Raw genomic sequence first — 22194 nt, 5'->3', positions numbered from 1 at the left:
TTTTACCTCTGCAACTTGAGACATGGTGTTGTTCTAGTCAACTTGACTAAGTTCAGGGGACCGTAACTTAAAATTAAATACGCAGATTTAATGGTAGGACGGGGAGCTACTCTCTCAAGCGGCCATCAGGTACGCGACGTCACCGGAAGCCCCGGAAAAATATGTTTTATTCAAGAGTCAAACAAAGTATTGCATATGAAGTACACGTATTTCATGGAATTATATTTCTATTTATTTTGAAACGTTAATTTATGAAAATCGAGAATTTTGCATTCATTTTAATGTCTAGTTCTCTGGTATTTTTAAAGGGGTGATAGAATGCAAAACCGATTTTACCTTGTCATAGTTGAATAACGACAGTTCGGTGGGTAAATAGGACATACATAGAAGCTCAAAATCCCATTGACACACCTTTACTATGAAAATCTCATATTTTGAAACTGCCGCTGAAAACGGGCGAATCTCAACAAAGCTAGAAGTTGACGTAAGCAACTCAGGACCTGTACCTTTGTCACACCCATGGATGTATTAAGAGAATGGTCACGCCGCAACATTTACATAGGCTACACAACTGACCTGAGATCAGGTATTCTTCTGAATCTAGGTCGCGCAGATCTCTGCTATTCCATTACAAAATTCACTTCTGAAACTTTTTTATGCGAGTATGTAAAGCTCAAATATGGGCCGTTTTACGAAAATTGATGGCTAATTGCAAATTTTGTCCGACTGTGTGTCGGAGTTCAGCGGCCGGTGCTGCCTGGGTTGCTACAGCGCCGCCCTGCCTGTCCTCCTTCACAGACCCCGGCCTGCTGTGAGCTTGATTGAGCTCCGTCACGGCCGGCAGCCCGCGGCGCTCAATACCCACGCAAACCCACCCTTTCTGGTTGACTGTACTACCAAATGCCGCTGCCTTGACAGAGCTCCAGGGCCTCCAGCTCGCTGTTCTCCCTCCCCTCTTCCTGCTAAATGGCCGGCCGGTGAGTGACTGAGAGCGCGGTCAGCGAGCTTGTTACACCCGCAATCTCTTACCGCAGGTTCCAGTTAATCTTATAATGGATATGTGTGTTGAGTTATTTAAACAAACGATTGGGGAAATAAACGCCTCTTGTCCGCGAGTCTCATTGATAGAGCCCGCGGTGAGCTGGAGTCCATCAATGAGAGCTAGCTAGCCTCCTCCTAACGAGACCTCTGAAATTCAAAAAAATGCATTAAATTGAAATCTGAAAACAGACAAGTGTTAGCTAAGCTTGGGGAACCTGTAATATACATGCCGTGACACAATTCTAACTGTAAATATACTATATTTATACCGAAAGCGTAGCTAGCTAGCCGCAATCGTTTCCCATTGTATTGAATGGGACACATAGCTAGCTAGCTGCTCCTACTAACAAGACCCCCGACGTTCGGGTTAGCTTTATAAGACCTTGGGGTAGATGTTATATAAGTGGCGTGACAAAATTCAAACTGTAAATATACTATAGTTATGCCGAAAGTGTAGCTAGCTAGCTGCAATCTTTTCCTATTGTATTGAATGGGACATATAGCTAGCTAGCTGCTCCTCCTAACAAGTCCCCTCACGTTCATAAAAATGCCTTAAATTCAAATCGGAACGTTAGCTTTTGTTAGCTTTGTAAGACCTTGGGGTAGCTGTGATATAAGTGCCGTGACGAAATTCAAACTGTAAATATATTATAGTTATGCCGGCAGCCAGCCGCGGAGCCCCGGTAGTCCAGTAATCCACAAAGGGTGACTTTGCCCTGGGTATAAAGCCCAGCAGGCTGCCGTTTTCTCGTCAGACTGTGTGGAGCTCCTAAAGTCCGAAATGTCTTACCAAATTTGCAATTAGCCATCAATTTTTGTAAAACGGCCCATATTTGAGCTATGAAAGTAATGTAGAGTAATGAAAACATTGCAGTGTCTGGAATATGAGATTCTGTCGCTTTTCTAATGTGTGTGTATGGGGATTCACTCAACCAATCAGCGCGCGTCTCTAATGTGTGTGTATGGGGATTCGCTCAACCAATCAACACGCAGCTCATCTAAATATTCATGAGCATACCATTTTTGGAAGAAAAGCTCATGTTACAAATAGGGCCAAAACACAGAGATGCATAAGGGCCAATAAAATATCAACCAGGCCATTTTCAGCCCAACCAATGTTACATACCCCATTAGGAGACCTTAAGGAACAGTGTGAAATACCCTATATAATCATTTTATCAACCCTTTAAGAAGGTGGCTTCCTGAAGTTACATCTTAAGTGATGTTTCCTTGGCCTATGCGTTCTAAAGACCAAAGTGTGAATGGTCTCTGAGGTGATAGAAGGGACAGATGACTAGGCCAGAGTGACACCTAATACATCAGGTCTTTACGACCCCCAGTTTAGAGATGAGAAGGAGACCTACTGAAGAGCCAGAACTGCCAGAAGTCTCTCTCTCTCAGGCCTGCAGCCCTGACCTCCACAGGGAAGCGCGTCATTAGGGCCCATATAAACTTTTGAAGTAGTGAGTCCAAGGAAAGGCCAGGTATGTAAGGCAATAAATTGTGACTTTAAATACAAACACGAAAAGTGAAAGAGTGCATGACCCCTGACAAAGAGATGACTACCTCTGAGAAGTTATGTCTTCTGTTTTTCTCCTCTTGGATGGATACCTGTCAGCCATAACTTATTACTTCCCACTATTACACTCAATAAGAATGAGAACTAAAGGGCTTCTTTTAAGTTTTTTTTTACTTCAGTCAATAAATCCTAACCAATGATTCAGTGCAGGTAAGTAAAACCACTTTTTAATTAATTCTGACATTTAAATTGATAGGGAATAAATTCTTTAAAGCTTCATCACTACATCTTAATGTGAGTCATAATGAGATCAGTAACAAGCAAAAAACTATTTAAGTGTGAGATGTTTTTTGGAAACGGCAGAGAGGTTGTAGAAAGTTCTGCAAGGGTGAGTGTGCATGCAAATGTTCTTAAAGTATTTAGGAGTGCATACCAAGGAGAGTCTGCTATTATAAGCGTTTATAGCTCCCTCTCATGTCCGGTGGGTGAGTGACAGCGAGAGGCAGGCAGAGGGTGTTTCTCCATTGCATCTCGGCCAGGGACAGCTGACTGGTTGGGATCTAATTGCTCTCAAGTGAGGTCAGCAGGAGGCATTTATCTAAGCAGAGTGAACAGCAACAGTGGAAGATGCACATAGTCAGCCTGCCAGAATCAGGGAGACATCTATGGGAATTGACAGAAGCTCCCAGCTCTTGCTTAGCTTTACTGCATTACTGGGCTTGGTTTGCAACTGAGACTACAGCTTTAGAACTACAGAGTCTTCAAATTAAAACTCTCTCTGAAAGGGAACACACGTCTGACAACTCCTGTCATCACTCAGAGTACATGTAAGTCATAAACTATGGTTTGTTTTTGTTTTTTGTTTTTTTTAATACAAGAAAAGTAGCATAGTTTGTTTTAAAGTACATACTGTACGTATGCTGATACAGAGAAGATTACAGACGATAGACTTGTGAAGCAAGTGGGACTTGATGCAATATTTCACTGTTCTGGGTCCATGACAGGGAGACTTATGCCTGTCAAAGTACACCACAGGAATTTTGATTTATTGCTTGGAAATATTCAAAACATATTTGTATGAACAGAAAACCAGAATCTCTTTGTAAGGTGTTTGTTTTTGTGAACTCTACTATAGAACTGGCTGAATCCTAGTAATCATCTATTAGTTTTATGAAGCGGCTTTAACAAAAATCTCAACTTGTAAGCGAACCTGTGAGTTAGATTTTTTTCCAACTGCATTAGCTAGAATTAAACAGTTTTGTTTTTTTATAGTGACATCCTGCGTAACATTTCATGACCTGGATTATGACGTCCCTTGTCGGACTATGGTCTCTAAGGATGAAGCCGTCAACGCAGATCGTCACTGAGGACTAAAGAGAGACATCATCTCATAATACTGTCACCTGTCTTCCAACCAGGCAACAGCAGTTTTCAGCAGTCCACAACCAGCTTCACAAAGTCTCCCCCACAACCACCCCATCTCAACGTCCGACTAGAAACCCCTGCTGCAGGAACAGGGACCCGGAGGTCACAACACAAGTCTTACAAGTCAGCGATCAGGGGGTTGCTGGGCAGAGGGATAGTGCACAGATCTCTATCTCACATTTAAGTATGTTGTTCATTGATCCCCACTGCATTGTATTATAATGCACAAATGGATGCTGACATGGAACCTTCAAAATCTGTTCTCGGGACTGTACCTGCATGTAATCTTCTTGTTCGGCAGTGTGTGTGTGGTCTACAGTGACTGCACTCCAGAACAACTTTCTGCCATCATGAACTGCTCCAAACACGAGCGCCACACCAGGAACTACGACTACATGGAGGGAGGAGATGTGCGCATCCGACAACTGTTCAGTCGCACACAGTGGTTCCTAACAATTGATGACTATGGCAACATCACTGGGACTCAAGATCCCACCAACTGCTACAGTAAGGATGACTTTTTGTCTAATTTTAAAACCAATGGATCACTATGAGATCCTCTGCATTTATTAGTAATAAACAAACACCACTAATTTGCCAGAACATATTTTCCAAATGTCAATCAACAGCTTGAGTCCCAGAATTTGAAATGCTGTAATTTTACAATGCAGAGTTTAGTTGTGAGATGTTTCCACTGAGTCAGTGAAAAACCTTTGGCCTGTCAAGGTGACAGAAGCACATGGGAGGTGTTATTGTACAGAATTCTCCACAGTGTAATCACAATGTTAATGGGTCATGTGTCTCTGTTAGAGCAGCCAAAGTGACAGAGGTAAAATATAGCAGGTGGGGGCTTTGGCTTGCTAAACCATAACACCATCTAAACACAGGCTGTAATGAAGTAAACTGAAAGGTCTTGGAGCCTGATGGGTGCCAGGCCCCTGTGACCTCGGGTTCATACCGCCACAGGCACCCATTTGTTCAGCCTGATTTACTCTCCCAGAAACTTGATTTGTCAGAATGAGATCTTAGGACAAAGAATTGGCATAAATATAAGAAATGGAAACACGTTTGATATTAACCTTCTGATGAACCTATGGTTAGCAACTGACATCTCACACAAACACAGCCACCATAAGGTGCTTAGTCCAAAATTACTGTTCCATACAATTAAAAGCACAACTGTCAAATAAGGCATGCCAGTTCACTGCTGAGTGACTCATTTTATTTAATAACCATGGTAATTGTAATTTAACACAGTAAATTGTTAAATTTGTTGCTTTAGAGCCAACGTTTACCACTGGAAATCTCTGTCACGATGAGGATGTTTTTAAGTAGTTATCATTTCCTCCTATCTGAGAGTCTGGCGGTGGCTGGAATGTTGACTTGACAGGGAAATGCCTCAAAGTGGATGGAAAAGATGCTTGTGCAACAATTGGCAACGGAAGACAAAAAAATATATACACCCATATGTGGCTGACAATCGCACGCTAAAAGCACACAGAAATGTAATCAATAAGGCTTTGATGAGACCAGTGTGGTGCAGATATATATGTAATAAATCAGTGAGTCATACTTTTTGGCTGCAGTGAAGAAGTCCTGAAAAGCTGATTGCATGAAAGCCTTTTTTTTTTTTCTTTACAAAAAAGAAGAAACCAAAATGAGAAACTTGGAGCTGCATTTTTTTTTTGGCCTCCACATTTTGTGTGCCTCTGCAACAAAAATATAGGCTTACCTCCAGTGAATTCATCTGTTGCACCGCACAAGTTTTTTTAAAATTGCATTTCAAAGAGTTGTTTTGATTTAAAATCTAAACGTCTAAGATGTGGATGTTGTAGCTTTCGTATCTGCAATGGATAGAGAACTAGAATGTCTAAACACTGATATTGGGCATTATAGAAAATAGAATATAATATAAAAGTGTTGTGCTGTAGAAATGTTTCTGAAAAAGAAAATAGTATGTGTGCATTCTGGTGATTTAGGAGTATTGCAACAGTTTCCAGGACAATTTTTTTCTGAATGTGTAAAGAAATCCTCAAAAGCAAACAAACACGTTATGTATAAGATAACTGACTTACTTCTAACAAAATTGTTACGAAATATAGTTACAAAAACGTTTTAAGAAACAGCAAACAGCAGATAAACAACTTACAAGTAGGCAATCAACAACTTCTAAACCACAGCATGACAACTTGAAAACAGGGAATTCAAAGACAGTAGAGTACTAATATGTTTTAACCTAGTTTCCTATTAAGTCACTCAAATGCAGCCAAATAAAAATAACACAGACTAATTACACCCGCAATTAAATTCACTGTATTTTGCCAAAAATGAAATGCAGATAATCTGATAAAGATATGGAGTATGTTGTAGTTTTAGTACAGATAGTGTTGTTAAGGTATTTAGTATGAAGCAGGCAATATTAATCTCAACATCAGAACATCCGTAGAAGCAAATGTAAACAATGGATTCAAACTCTGTTCGGAGAAAGTAAGATTAGGGATTACCCACAAATTAGTTTACTTAGCCAGAGGCTGGACCAGCGAGTGATGACTAATCTGTCCAAGCTGAGGATAGCCTATCTGCGTCTGAGCCAAAATGTTAACAATATGTATGTGTGCATGTGTGTAGAAATGTGTTCCATCTTTCCACAGTAGACCAAACAATGGTAGCTGTTACATGTAATATTATGGGAATAGCAGTTCCACTCTTCTTACCAACCATAAAAACAAACTAAGCATGAAGCACTTAGTGAAATCCCTACTTGAGAAATAAACATGCAGTTGCATCTACAGTTGCCACCAATATATATTACAATGAATTAATGATCAACTGACTTTGAATTTATAAGGGCTTTACAAATGAAGATATATATTAACAGTGTTAATGTGTTAATTTGTTGAGTCATGATAAATAAAATCAAACAGGGGAATAGAAAAGCAGGGTTAAATACATGTGCGTGCACAGTCAAAAAGCAGTAATATTAAGTCAAATATCAAGCGCAAGCAGAGCAGAGCACAGACAACATTCCAAATCAAGATTGGGTCACTGCCATCTGTTTGTGATCGAGCAAATACTAAAATGCAGCATGCTCAATGTCAGTCTGAGGAGCTACCTGTCAAATCAAAAAATGTCTGCAATACATTAATATTAAAAACAAGGTTTTTATATTACCTAACAATCAATGAGCTGGACTTTGTTAGAGTTCTTGAAATGCATATTTGTATGTTAATCTTAGTTTTACTGTTACAAATTTTGGATATAGTGTTAATTTGTTAATGTTTTATGATTCACCATATTTGTAATAGCGACATCATACCTTTAATCACAAGAACTATGGGAAGACCTTATAATAGCTTTTCCTATGATGAGACCTGACAAAGTGATGGAGGCCTTTAGCTGGAAGAGATATATGTATATTGCATAACAAAATAATAAGAAATCACAAACCAAAATAGTTAAGCATGAGTGTTTTTAGTCTCCCACAGATTTGAAGAGCAGGCCTAAAACGTAGCGTGCAAAGCTCATTCAAGGAGGTAGTTTTCTCAATCCCAGGAGAGCGAGGCCTAATCTTTCTCCCATATGTGCTATGACATAGGTTGTGGTTTGTGTAATGGCCACCAAGGCCAATTAACAAGGCTTGAATAAAGCCAGAGAGACCACAGACTGATTAACCACAGGAACTTCCATCCAGTTTGTTAATGAAGATGAATGTTGTAGAGCTGGAGTGAAGGCTGGATGTCGATAGTGTCTTATCTGTCCTGTAATATGTCTCATTTTCCTAACCTTGTGAATGTCTGGCAGGTATCCTGGAGATCAGGACAGTGTCTGAGGGGGGCATACTGGCTATCAAAGGCGTGAAGAGTCAGTATTATATCTCTATGAACAAGGCTGGACAGCTGCAAGGCAAGGTAATATTCTTCCTCAGTGAGAAAATGCATACACTTCTTTAAGATGATCCAGTCAAGCAGAAATAGAACTATTGCAAAACATCCATTTGAAATAATCAAGACCAAGAACTGCCAGTAAAGACAACAGTATTGCAGTAATGTTTCTCTCATCCTTTACAGAGGATCTACAATGAAAACTGCAACTTCAAGGAGGTTTTCCTAGAAAACTACTTCAACGCTTACTCCTCTGCAAAGAGGACTAAAAATGGCAAAGAAATGTTTATAGCCCTGTCTCAGAAGGGAAGGCCGATGAGAGGGAAGAAGACCAGGAGGGAGCATATAGCATCTCACTTCATCCCTATGAAGTGCAGGGAAGAGGAGAGGAGGGTGGACTGAAAAAGCTGAGGACTATTGAGTCGCAAATTGTGTATGATTTCAATCACATATTATATATGTTAACAGACACACGTAAACTCATTACTGACATCACGCTCCACTCTCCTCAAGTTATAGAGCAGTTATGTAATGTTCAATAATACGTTGTAGTTTTCATAAGCAACAGATATCAGATGGGCACATTCAACTATTCCAAACATTCTCAAATAAGATGTTGAAACAAGGAAATATTTGAAATAGCTTCAACTGGTACACAAACTGTAAAACCACTAAAGTCTACTCAATGTTATTGTTATTTTGAGTTAAATATTATATTTCCATATAAAACAGTTAAGTGTTTACTTATAAAACAGTAAAATGTATTACACAGTCAGGACTGTATCCTTTTCCAAAGATGATCTACACCCAGCCAGATAAGGAGACCTGTATGATCAACAGTAAGGTCCAGAATGGAGATTTGGCTTGACCAAGATGTGCTGAAGCAAGCTGGACTTGTCTTTTTTTCCTGGTACAAGTGCTCAGAGCACACAAATTAGAAGCACAATAAACTACAAATGCATGTTCAGTAAAATTAGAGTATGTAGGACAATCTGTTTGTGGATGATCTGTCTGTCCTTCCTGCATTGAAGACCAGACTGTGGTCAAATGCATCGTAGCTGCTCACTGATTCCCTCTTCATGATCAAGGTGTGATTTTAAAATGCTAAAATATTCTGCTGCTGCTGGTGAAAAGATATCCAGATTAAAATACAAAATGAACAACAAAAGAAATGTGTATGCTATGCAATCTCTTTCCATCCGAGTTAATAACCCTGTACACTACAAGATCACGTTTATTTATGCGGCAATTTTATTTCGTTTGTTTTAAGACCTTCCCACCTTTATAACAGACTTAATCAAATACTAATTTCAAATATAAAAGGCCAACTCTCTCTGCATGATATCACTGCAATTTCTCCATACAGGTGATAACGTTAGAGCTCAACAGTGTGTAGTAAAAGTAGAAGTAAAATCCCATTCATTTTCTCCATCATGTTTAAAGAAAAACATGTTTTATTCGCAATCTTATAGAGAAATACTACACTACCCACAATCCTAAGCATAGCAGCGATGGGACCATGGAAATGTTTACCGCACCCACGAACGGCTAGAGCAAGCTTCTACCATTGAAGTCTATGATAGTTTCTGTACACAGTCTTGTACCTTTCCTTTTTTTTGCCTATTTCAAAATGATATTTTGCACCGAATCAAATGTTTTAAGGTCACTTGTAGCTGGTTGGCTTGGTTCCAGGCTTAAAACTCTTTATATAAGCATTTACAGTAATTAAACGTCAATGGAGATACACAACGGGGAAAACACTTCTAGAACGAGAGCCGTTAAAAAAGTAGGCAGCCTAGTAAAGTAAGAAGAAAAGTATTGTGAGGAAAGCAAACAAAGGACCGTAAGAGCGCACACAGAAGGCTCTTCGCATTTTTCATCTTCATCTCATCTGATTAATTCAATAGCAGTCAAAACTGGCAAAAAATTACATTTCAATATCCTCTACCATAAAACTTATTATAAAGAGCATAGATCACTCTTCCTCTCTCTCTGTACCATGGATGGAGCCAGCTGACCCGCCAGCTGGCAAATAAATTAGTAAAACTTTACGTTAATGTTAATGTTTCATTCACACGCTCTTGTCAGATTGTTAAAAAGGAGATTGCTATCGCCAGATGAGTGACAACTTTGTTCTGCTCATTTTCTGTAACCAGTGTAGCATGAAGGCATGTTGGGTAAAATTAGCAAGCTAGCGTTAGCTAACGAGCCAGCAGCAGGCCGTTTGGTCCCTCCGCTCCGCTCCCACTGCCGAGAGACTTCTTTGCCGAGAGAAAGCATGACAGCCCGGGAGATGGACAGTCTGGTTAGCCATCTCCCGGTGTCCACTGTTTTTCCAGAAGGGAGTGAGGCAGAGGGACTCTGTGCTGCCGCTGCTGATTAGGGCAAAGGCTGTTTTGTTGTAGGCGTCATAGCAACGTTTGTATCTAGTTTTCCTTTTTGAATAAAGAATAGATTACCGCCGGCCTGCTAACATGGGGGGAGTTATTTTCTCACGCAGGCGCAGAACATTTGCCAAGACAAAGTGGGGCGACGTAAGGCACAGTCAGCCTTCGTCGCCACTAGTTCTCGGCCGTCTGCTTGGTATGTCAGGGCCTTTACACATTGAGTAGAAAGAGAGATACACGGACATCTTTTTTATGTCTTTTTTTTCTCATATTCACAAGCACTTTTTCCTGCTTTGGTCTGACAGTTTTTTAGAAAAAATATCTGCCGCTCCTTAACTTGCAAAATTTTCTACATTTCTTCAGCAAGTCATTATTTCACATCAGACACCTGCTAATGTACAACCCACATCTGCGAGCACTGTTGATTATTACGAAGTGAACTGGTTAAAGCTTTAGTGCGTAACTTCTTGATATTAAAAGGTTCACTGTCACAAGAAACCATTCTTACTTATATTATTTGAAATTAATTTATGTTAGGTCCATATGTGTTTGTGTTATGTCGTGAACGTGAAAATGAACTGCTACCTCCTCTGTCAGCTCTAGCCACCGAAAAGAAATAAGCGGAGAAATCAGGCCAATTACAAAAGCTGGTCAGTCTGACGTCATGTTGCCTGAGCTCATTACTATTCATCCTGGGTAAAGGATGTTGATAGCCAGGCTCTCATTAGCTAGTTGTTAGCCAATCAGAGTCAAGCAGCTTAGCTCGTTGAGTATTATAAACTGGAAAAAATCGTGCTGAGTCTTCCTGCAGGCTTTCTATACCACGCTGGAATGGCTTGAAACAAGGTAACCAAGGCATTTTTTCCACAAAAAATGTTACAGAGTCAATGGTAGAACTTCAGACATTACCACAAAGTAATGAAATACATGTGGTAAGGCACCTTTAATGAATGTCCGTTATATTCAACCCATTGCAAAATGAGTTGCTACAAAGCTAATTAATGGCTATGTACTGAGGATTGTGGCATCCGGTGACTTTCCCGTGCAGAACCTCGAGTGAATTTAATTACCTTTTCTGAAGAGTCTATCACGTTTTTTAATCCTCCGTGTCCACCTTGGCTACTAGCTGTAGATTACTGTTTGTGCTCGGTCACGAAAGGCTTGTATCGTGTGGACGCGCCAACAGTTTTGTTGTCATTATTTAGAATTCCTCATGGGGGCGACAGAAACTACGCACTATAGCTTTGACTTAGGTTCGGGAGCGGGGCCACGCCTCAACCACACCACTGCCCTGTTTGTCTCAGATTGCTTGTCCCACCCTCATCCCTCCCTTCATTCATTCATCCATTCACTTTCCCCCCTCATCCCTCCACCTATTCATCCCTACACTAATCGAATCATCATCTCCTCCCTCATCCCTTCATCCCCTCGTCCTTCCTACACTCATCCCTTCATCCCTCCTACCCTCATCCCTTCATCTCCTCATCCCCCCTAGCCTCTTCCCTTCCTATTCAATCCGGTGCACACTTCTCTCATGTCTCATCTAGGTACAATCTAGGGGGTCCGTAATACGCTTGGGTGAAAACTCTTCAGAGACGGAACCCCCACACTGAGTCTTCTCCACCCGGTCTTCTGTTCGTCTTTCCAAAACATCCTTCTTCCATCATCCCTCTTCCTCCATTCATCCATCTTCTAACGTCTATACATCCCATATTTTCATTAAACTTCTAAATGACATATTGTTGTGACGTGGTCCTTGCTATTGAATGTGGATTTGGCAGTACAAGCAACAATTTCACATTATAGGAAGTAATTTGATTCATTGTCATTTGGGGCCCTATCTAGCGCAATTGACTTTGTACAGCGACGCATGTATCATTCCTATTTTGCACCCGATGCACAGCGGACTTTTCCCTCCACAGACTCACGTCGGTAAATTAGGGAATGAACTTGCGCTCCCAGTGGGGGGTTCAGCAAAAAGAGGAGCCGTGTTCCGGCGCAAATGTTCCCCAGTGCTATTTTGCATTTTCAGAAAACAATTCCGCCACAGACCAGGAAAAACCTGGTCTAAAGTCAGTGGCGTGTTATTCAGATGCTATTTTAAGGGCGCATGCTTGGCCGTAATGTAGAGTGTGCACACCGCGCATACACTTTGCTTCTCTCATCTCACGGACCCAGCAGTTCCCATTTTTGCAAACCATACATAAATACAAGGAAAAATATGACCTTGTTTTACACAAAATTTCCATGAATCATGGATGTGTCGATGACATAAATGAGGAAATATTAGTAGGAGGACTTAAGGAGATGTGATGTTGAACTGCATGTGAGATAACGCTCTGACTGGTTTATTGCACATTACGCCCAAACCACACCTATGAGTAATGCAGCTACTTCAGACCAACCCATTTTAGATTTGGGATCCGCCCACAAACTTGCGTTTGGCATTTGATACTTGTGTTTCAGATCATTAAAATAGGGCCCTTGATGTAAAAAAAGTATTGCTTCATGCAACTTCAGGAAGAAAATCTGGATATGAACCATGCCTTTATTCTGCCACATAATGAAACTTTGAAGCTGAGCAGCGAGCTCTGCAGTGAGATGAAGAGAGAATTGTATTCTGCTGACACACTGTGATAAAAAAATTAAACACACCCTTAATAACTCAATAAATCAGATTTGAGAAATAAACAAGTTTTTTTTTACTATTTGTAAGTTGACCATTAATAAGAAAGTTGACCTTATTATATCTAGTCACAACTTTTTAAATATCTGTAATCTCAAGTGATATGGCCTCATTTTTGCTACATGATAAAACTGTTATGATAAATAAGTACAAAATGTATGATCTGTTATTTGTGGTGATTTTGATCTTATTAGAAAAGGATTATTTCTAACCTAATATTTAAATATAATTTGATAAAAGCTGGGTTATTCAGCATTTAAATCTATAATTTGCACAGGCATGTAGAGAAAACCTATTACACATTAAGCAACTACAGTTTTTCAAACTCTGATATGAGTGCAGTCCTCTGGAGATATTAAGCAATCAATTTCCCAATTTAGCCGATTAAATGACAAGATAATCAAATCTGTTGAACTGTTCTTTATGAAGATTGAATAGACATTTGAAAGATCAGTTTGGGAAAACTTTACTGTCCTTGGATAATCCTCGACCTATAATATGCATGAATAAGATCTCTCAATCTGATAAGGGAGGTTAAGATGTGGTAATACAACTCGGGGATAAATCTATTAATTTATGATGGAAGATAAAAATGTTCAAATGTCACGTTAATTCCCTGTGGGTTCATATTGTATAAGTGAGTATATGAGTAGAGTAGTGGAGTCTTGTCAGTGCAGAAATATAACACAGACATATTGGCAGGCTGCCTACACCATACGTTCATACATACGTATAAACACATGGCAGGCACGCGCGCGCGCGCACACACACACACACACACACACACACACACACACACACACACACACACACACACACACACACACACACACACACACACACACACACACACACACACACACACACACACACAGAGAGACAGAGAGACAGAGAGAGAGAAAGAGAGCGAGCACGAGCTTTACCTTTTTCCTGAGTTCACATCTGGTTTGGAGAACCCCTTTCAGATAAAGACAGTCAAATTGAGAGAGCAAACCCCTGAAATACATTTGACCCAAACAACATCTGAGCAAGGTGAAGGCTTCTGCCAAGTCACGCAAAGTTAGTCTTAGCAGATAATTTGTAACATGCTCAAAATATAAACACATTTCAGACTCAAGGCTGTGTATTCCCAGCAGGACAAGGAGAGGCTGAAGCCAAGGAGAATGAGAGAGAACTGTCATAGATGTGAAGCAACAGACTTCCGAGAGAAAAGACGCAACACAGGCACACCAGACGCATAAATTATACTTAAAAGGTGTTTCAAGACCTAAAGATTTTGTTTAAAAATTGCTCCTGAAATCATAAATCCTTTTAATATTTTTTTTTCTTTTACAAAATGTGGGATTCCCGTGCACTTTTCTTCATCTGCTGTGCATTAAAGTTATCAAATAGCAAAATTATGAAATCTGGCTGTACTCTTTCAAGCAATGACAGAGTTTCTGTCTAGTAAAAGACATTGTTTATAATGTCACCACTGAATGTATGCCAATAGGTTGTTTAAACAGCATGTCTAAATAGTTTCTATTTTGTATTATTAATAATTACATATTGGTAATTGCTTACCAGATGCAGTCATAACTTAGGGTAAAATGTATAGGCTAACTATAATCTATATTAGCTGATATCGCATCAACAGTTACAGTGTTCTGCTGTGGTTTTAAAGAACAGCAAAAGCACAATTTTAGAAATTATAATATCAATTTAGAGTAGTGTTATTGATTGCATGTCTATACTTCTTTATTTCCTTCGCTCATAAAGCAGCTAAAGAGCTACTGTGCAGTTTGATGGACCTACTGGGTTGAATAATGATTTGATGACAATGATTTACTATTCATTGCAATGCTTTAATATATTTTATATTTGCATTTGTGTGGAAGCATGAAAACGGAAAACCACATGTGTCCCATATTACAAACAGCATGTGCAGATGAGGGCAACATCTACGGGGAGGTTGAAGGAAGCCTGACACTGGCTGTAAACAGCACCGCAGGAAAGGATGGAGTGAGACAAACAGAGAGGGGGCGGATGAGAAAGTAAGGCAAATGAAGATAAACAGGGAGAGGCGGCGGGAGTCTCGCATGGTGGTGAGAGGTGGTCTTGGGGCAGCGGGAGAAAGGGAGGCCACGAGGGGGAGGGGGAACACGCAGCTGAACTTGGTACATTTCAGGGCCGTAAACCTTCATTTCCCCAGAGGAAATATGTGGTTATGCAACATGGGGAATTCTGTTTGCAGCCCTTCGTACGGAACCCCCCAGAACACCAGATCATTGTGAAAGAGGGACCTCCACCGCAATATTGCACTTACCAGACAGTGTATTAAATGCACACAGAGAGATTATAATTAAACAAGATAATCACCTACAATATTTAAGACTTGAAAGACAACAAACGTATTCAGTCACCACCACTTTTCCTAAAAAAAGACAACTGGCACTACTGGCTTAAAGTGATGGTTCGGAGTAATTCACCCTAGGGTCCTTTGCACCATGACCTCGAGCCAAACACCCCCCCAGAAGCTTTTTTCACCTGGGTCGAACATTGGGCAGGAAGTTAGCGTTAGGTGGGTTAGCGGGAATAGCTGAAGCGCAGGGGCTAATGGACCCATGTTTGTATCTGTAAATGACCCCACTAATAATGCTCAAAAACGATGGATTGGAAAGTTTGTAAGTACACCAAAAGTTTATGAACACGTTCGTTCTCTCTTCCCTGTTGTTGCTGCTGCTGCTACCTGCTAGTTACGACGAAGTGCTTAGGGCTGTCTACAAATTACTACACCCAAAAGAGATACAACAAAAATATGTATTAATTTAATGATTAAATAAGGTAATGTCTCCAAACTTACCTCAATTATTACTTGTCTCCTGCTAGTTATATTACAGCACTTACTTTAAAAAAAGTTAAATTAATAAAAAAAATATTTTTGTTGCATCTTTTTCGGTGTTGTAATTTCTAGACGCCCCTAAGCACGCGCGCACCGCAGCAACCAACAGAAGAGAGCAGAAGCCAGCAGGCAAGTGTTATTTACATAAACTTCTGGTGTACTTACAAACTTTCAAATCCATCGTTTTATGAGTGCATAACCTATATATACTAGTGTAGACCTTTGGTATCATTTTGGGCATTATTAGTGGGGTCATTTAAGAGATACAAATTGGGTACCATGCCCCGCTTCGCTTATTCAGCGCTAACGTCACGCTAACTCCCTAACTCAATGTTAGACCCAGGTGAAAAAAGCTTCTGGGGGGGTGTTTGGCTCGAGGTCATGGTGCAAAGGACCCTAGGGTAAATTACTCCGAACCATCACTTTAAGGTACATATAAGGTAGGCTACATTTAGCACTCCTGAACGGAGGTACTGTACATTGGGAAATGATTGTGGACTACAAACAAATAAAACAAATACCCACACTACAAGAGCAAATAATACTGTTTAATGGCCAAGATTCCACTGGATCCAATGTAGTCAGAGGTGTCAAAAGTATTCACATTCATTACTCAAGTAGAAGTATATATACTAGGGTTTGAAAAGACTTCTGTAGAAGTTGAAGTATCAACTCAAGCTTTTTACTCAAGTAAAAGTGTAAAAGTAAGGCCATAATGACTATAATGTTATATTAAAATCATACCTGCAAACTCAGAAGGGCTGAAAAAGGTGACACATCTCCTCTGTGTTTTTCAGACAACGGCAGCTACAGTCTGGTGTTACAATCCTCTCCAGTGAAATACAGACACACTTTTACACCATTTAGCTGTCAGCATTTTAACCGTGTTTACTCCAGCTGCTAGCTAGCGGTAGGCTAACGTTACCTGCTGTCGAGTGTGGTGTTATCTAACGTCCTGTGCGGCGATGTTTCAGTTCCCTCTAACGTCCGTTTTCGGAGCATCAGAGAGCATCAAGTCGCAGTTAGTGGCACCCTAATAAGGCACCGAAATCCGCGTTGCGATTCGGTCCGGTAGATAACGTTCGTTAAGGCACCGGGTCTGTGCAGGGGCGATGGATCGCGTACAAACCAATAGGGTGTCGGAATGGTATATGTTTGTGTGTGTGTCTTTTTGAACGATGACAAGCCGGAATGAAAACAAGCCGAACTGAAATAGGAGTAACGAGGCTATTTTTTAAAATGTAAGGAGTAGAAAGTACAGATAATTGTGTGAAAATGTAAGGAGTAGAAGTAAAAAGTCTGCTGTAAAATAATTACTCCAGTAAAGTATAGATACCCAAAATTTCTACTTAAGTAAGGTAACGAAGTATTTGTACTTCGTTACTTGACACCTCTGAATGTAGTAGACCACAATTTTAAACATGCACGTTCTAAATAGTCTAACCTGTTGCAGGTTGCAAAAGTCAATAGCTGACAGGTTGGACCCAAGTTATAGCAATACAAATCCAGTGAAATGGTAGTCTGGCTATGACCAGACCAAGATTGAACATTAGTCTGGGGAGTCTGCTCTGTATTTTCTCTACACAAGAGGCGTGATCAACGGGTATAATTCAAATGACTCTGTACGCAAGTGGATAATGCTTCAACCAATCAGACCAACGATCAGGGTGACATAGCAGCGACAGCGACATCAACGGGTTGCTGCTTCGGTGGCCAGCTTGTTGAATGTAAACAAAAAGCTGCTTGGTCCCCGCCAATAGTGTGCCAGGCGGATAAGCCAGTTTGTGATTGGTTCCCGCAATTTTGTAACGGAAGCAGGATAGATAAACACGTACAGGTTTCCAGCCTGAGCTGCAGGGCAAAATCAAATCGCTGGCAGATCGGGCTGGGTTTACCCTGTCTAGTGAAATGGTATAGTCTCCGTCAAAGTTTTCAAATGTAACATTAACGACTTCTTTGTATTTGCCCATGAGGACGTTAGAGATTGTTTTCCAGCCAACACCTCATTTATGAAAGTTCACTAAATGTGGGGGTAAACTCAAAATGTGCTCATATGGGACAATTGGTTTATTTTCAACAAAGACAAAAAGTTTTACAAAGAAACAGATTCACATGGACAGCCTTAAAATGCTAGATAGACAAAGATAGACCTGTTAACGTATTTATGATTTTAAAACTTTTTCAAACTTGCAAGGTTCTGCTTTCAGTGTTCCTTTTTGTGCTTTACACATAACCACATAGATTCTTGTTGGCGTATTATGTTAATACGGGCGGTTTTTCCAGCATTACACATAGTTTGCAAAAACTCCCGACTGTGGTACCAACACTAACTAGCTCGACGTCACCTACTGCATTGCCAAGCCAAGTGTCTGCCCCCAGGAGTCAGGCAGAAATCGAGGGTGAACATACTTTTGAAATTTGTATTGAAATGTATCCCACTTAAATCAGTCCTCCATGGTTATAGCCCTGTAGAGGGATTACTAACTGTATTTGTTCCAGTAAGAAAAGGACAGGAAATGTTGTGATATGGCGCTTGAAGCAGTCTAATCGACACAGTATCAACCTTTCAAAGCAGATGTATTGCGGCGAGATGTTTTGGATGCGTCACAATGCTAAAAATCACGTGTCCATCCCAAAAGAGGCCTCTGCTACTGTATTTAAAAACAGAGCTGTAAAGTATCTTAAAAAGTGATTTTGTGTTTTTATAATTCAAGCTTTATTGAACAAAATAACAATAACAAAAGCAGCAAGTATTCTGACTGTTTGATTACAGTCTCAGATTTACTTCATTCGTAGAAATGCAATACCAAGAATTTGGCCAGTAGATGTTGTCGTTTTGACTGTATCAAACGCTTCGAAACAGTAAACCATTTTACAAACAATTGCTTCATAGTGTTTCAGTAATCACTAATCACAGGTAATGAGTCGTTGTGTCTTTACCACAGTAATGTGGTCCAGCAGCGAGAGAAGTCAGTGAACTGACAACCTAGCTTCTGGATCAAATTTTGCTGCAGACTAATCTGCAAGCTCTAGGTCAGCATAGGTGAATTGCAGTGATGGTTATTTTAATTGGTACATGCTCGTAAAGAAGTCATATGACACATTGTCCACCACGCTGAGAAGATACATAAAGAGGTTATACTTTTTTAGAATGGGTGCAAAATGAGATTGGTTGTAAATGCAGGCAAATGCTGATATTTGCTATGTTTCATATATTGCACCAACATTGGTTTGTGTGGCTAATGTTGGCTACTTAGCTTTCTTATTTGTCCAATAAATGTATTGCCAACTTCATAACAGTACTGAAGTTTTTCAGCGTTTGAGGCTCCCTTTGTCTTTTAGATGCTGAGAAAGTAAACCAAGTACATAGTATTCAGTGGTTATTTTGGAGGCCTGGGAATAATCCCTTGCAAATACACTGCTTGTTTTGAAAACTTAAAATCTCAGAAACTATTGTATTAAAAGAGGAGTGCTGGCATTGATCTGCATTTTTTTTAACCCTTGCTGCTACATTATGGTTACTTGAAACTACATTCTACGGAAATAAATAGTCCCACTGACAACTATTTATAGCAGGGTCTGTGGATTATCCAGAGAAAAAGGGACATTGTTGTTATTGAGTGTTTTCGGTGTTTTGATCAGCACAAAGAAACTACTTTTTTTGTACCAATACGGAGGTATCCAAAAAAAGGATGGTTTGCAACACAAGGCCACTGTATTGTACTGGATTTATGATTAAAGCTTTTGACTTAGACATGCTGGATTTTAAGTTTGCTTTCACATATATATTATGGATGCATAGCAGGTTTTAAACTTCACTCTGGGTTTTGGGAGGTCATCGTGGCACATGTCATTAACACGTGTGCACTAGTGAGAACAAAACCACGTGCAAAAACACACTAAGTATATATCTTACCATAGGCAGGGTTTCTCTCTTTATATTCATCTCCAGCTGCTGTACAGGCCAACTTCAGTTCCTGTTTGGGCTTCATACCTGAAAAGCACATGTGCAACTGTTCAAAAACTCACACTATGTCAAATATGGAAAATCTGTCAGTCTAAGAGAAGCATTGCAGGTATGTGCCATCAGTCATCCAGTTGCCTTTTTGATCCAGGGAATGCTCAATGAAATGCTATGTTGACTTGGGCTTATGCCGCGCAGCCTGGATACACCTGAAAGACCATATTTCAAATTTTTGATTTTATATTTAAATTTCTGACTGACGTTTTATTTTTGATTTTATATGGACTGCTGTCTACAGTAAAACAAACATTCCTGAAAATGCAGCTGCCTGACAGTTTGTTTTTTCATTCTTCTGTGAGAAGAAGACATGAATTTTAATGATGACATGTCAGGAACAGTCAATCAATTTTAGAAATTATAATATCAATTTAGAGTAGTGTTATTGATTGCATGTCTATACTTCTTTATTTCCTTCACTCATAAAGTAGCTAGAGAGCTACTGTGCAGTTTGATGGACCTACTGGGTTGAATAATGATTTGATGACAATGATTTACTATTCATTGCAATGCTTTAATATATTTTATATTTGCATTTTTGTGGAAGCATGAAAACGGAAAACCACATGTGTCCCATATTACAAACAGCATGTGCAGATGAGGGCAACATCTACGGTGAGGTTGAAGGAAGCCTGACACTGGCTGTGAACAGCACCGCAGGAAAGGATGGAGTGAGACAAACAGAGAGGGGGCGAATGAGAAAGTAAGGCAAATGAAGATAAACAGGGAGAGAGGCTGGGGAGTCTCGTGCGATGTGGAGAGGTGGTCTTGGGGCAGCGGGAGAAAGGGAGGCCATGAGGGGGCGGGGGAACACGCAGATGAACTTGGTACATTTCAGGGCCGTAAACCTTCATTTCCCCAGAGGAAATATGTGGTTATGCAACATGGGGAATTCTGTTTGCAGCCCTTCGTACGGAACCCCCCAGAACACCAGATCATTGTGAAAGAGGGACCTCCACCGCAATATTGCACTTACCAGACAGTGTATTAAATGCACACAGAGAGATTATAATTAAGCAAGATAATCACCTACAATATTTAAGACTTGAAAGAGAACAAACGTATTCAGTCACCACCATTAAGTCTGCCAGGAAATTTTCCTAAAAAAAGACAACTGGCACTACTGGCTTAAGGTACATATATAAGGTAGGATACATTTAGCACTCCTGAACGGAGGTACTGTACATTGGGAAATGATTGTGGACTACAAACAAATAAAACAAATACCCACACTACAAGAGCAAATAATACTGTTTAATGGCCAAGATTCCACTGGATCCAATGTAGTCAGAGGTGTCAAAAGTATTCACATTCATTACTCAAGTAGAAGTATAGATACTAGGGTTTGAAAAGACTTCTGTAGAAGGTGAAGTATCAACTCAAGCTTTTTACTCAAGTAAAAGTGTAAAAGTACTGGTTTCAAAGTATAAAAGTAAAAGTAATGTAAGGGGGAAAAAATGCCATTAAGGACAAAAGCTTAGCCCGCCCCCCCTCCATAAAGAAGACCATATTTCAAATTTTTGATTTTATATTTAAATTTCTGACTGACGTTTTATTTTTGATTTTATATGGACTGCTGTCTATAGTAAAACAAACATTCCTGAAAATGCAGCTGCCTGACAGTTTGTTTTTTCATTCTTCTGTGTTAGACTAAACAAAAAAAGACATGAATTTTAATGATGACATGTCAGGAATCAATCCATTGATATTTGATGCAGGCGGATGGATCTCAACCATGATATTGTTGTGTCTAGCTATTTGACAATTTAATGCCAAAGGCAACACAGAGCATAAAGACCAAAAAAAGTGCAAGGCATAATCAGAAAATCCTGTCTATGGAAACTAAAGCAGAACATTTAAAACATTTTTCAAAGTTTTAGAGAGCATAATCACCTTGAACCGGTGGAGGAACAACCACCAAGTGACTCCTAGATCCTGAACATCACAGCCTGCAGGAAAGACAGGTAAGCATGGTGTGAAAAATAAAGCAATCTGTTTCACATCATCTGAAGCACATCTGGCTTTGGATGAGACAAATGCATATTCAAGTTTCTCCTGAACTAACCTTTCAAGTTTTGATCAGCCACATTGCAGAAATATCTGTGAAACTTGAATGTTGCTAATGCAACATGACTTTAAATAGTACCAGCTTTGACTGGACTAGAGCAGAGATCTTCAACAGGTGGTCTGGGGCCCCTATAGGGTCCTTAGAGTTACTGCTGGGGTGCCACCAACTTTTTTTTAATTTTTAAAGTTTTTTCAAAAATTAAAGTGTCTTAAAGGGGAACGAATTGCTTCACGGCACTGCACACATACGCCCATTCAGGAACCGCTTAACAAGGTAGCGATGGAG

The 22194-nt window shown here is 40.0% G+C and overlaps 1 protein-coding gene across 2 annotated transcripts; it reads left to right on the top strand.

The window, feature by feature from the left end:
* The first annotated feature begins 3120 nt into the window (after positions 1-3120).
* fgf7 (fibroblast growth factor 7) lies at positions 3121-9066 on the top strand. Of its 2 annotated transcripts, none has more exons than XM_039795026.1 (4): positions 3121-3387; positions 3979-4492; positions 7787-7893; positions 8053-9066. In XM_039795026.1, the coding sequence occupies exons 2-4, from the start codon at positions 4207-4209 to the stop codon at positions 8266-8268; spliced, it is 609 nt and encodes a 202-aa protein (XP_039650960.1). In that variant the 5' UTR covers positions 3121-3387; positions 3979-4206; the 3' UTR covers positions 8269-9066. The 2 variants fall into 2 exon arrangements, with proteins under 2 accessions (XP_039650960.1, XP_039650959.1); XM_039795025.1 differs by having other exon boundaries at positions 3833-4492.
* The last annotated feature ends 13128 nt before the right edge of the window (positions 9067-22194 follow it).

The sequence above is a fragment of the Perca fluviatilis genome, chromosome 3 (genome assembly GCF_010015445.1).
Source record: "Perca fluviatilis chromosome 3, GENO_Pfluv_1.0, whole genome shotgun sequence".
Lineage (NCBI taxonomy): Eukaryota > Metazoa > Chordata > Actinopteri > Perciformes > Percidae > Perca > Perca fluviatilis.
This window is presented reverse-complemented; position numbering and strand designations above follow the sequence as displayed.

What these genes read in the sequence shown, in the direction of transcription:
- fgf7 (XM_039795026.1), top strand. Translation starts at nt 4,207, where the DNA reads ATGCACAAATGGATGCTGACATGGAACCTTCAAAATCTGTTCTCGGGA. An exon ending in AGATCCCACCAACTGCTACA is followed by an intron (nt 4,493 to 7,786) that starts GTAAGGATGACT and finishes AATGTCTGGCAG; the next exon opens with GTATCCTGGAGATCAGGACA. An exon ending in CTGGACAGCTGCAAGGCAAG is followed by an intron (nt 7,894 to 8,052) that starts GTAATATTCTTC and finishes CATCCTTTACAG; the next exon opens with AGGATCTACAATGAAAACTG.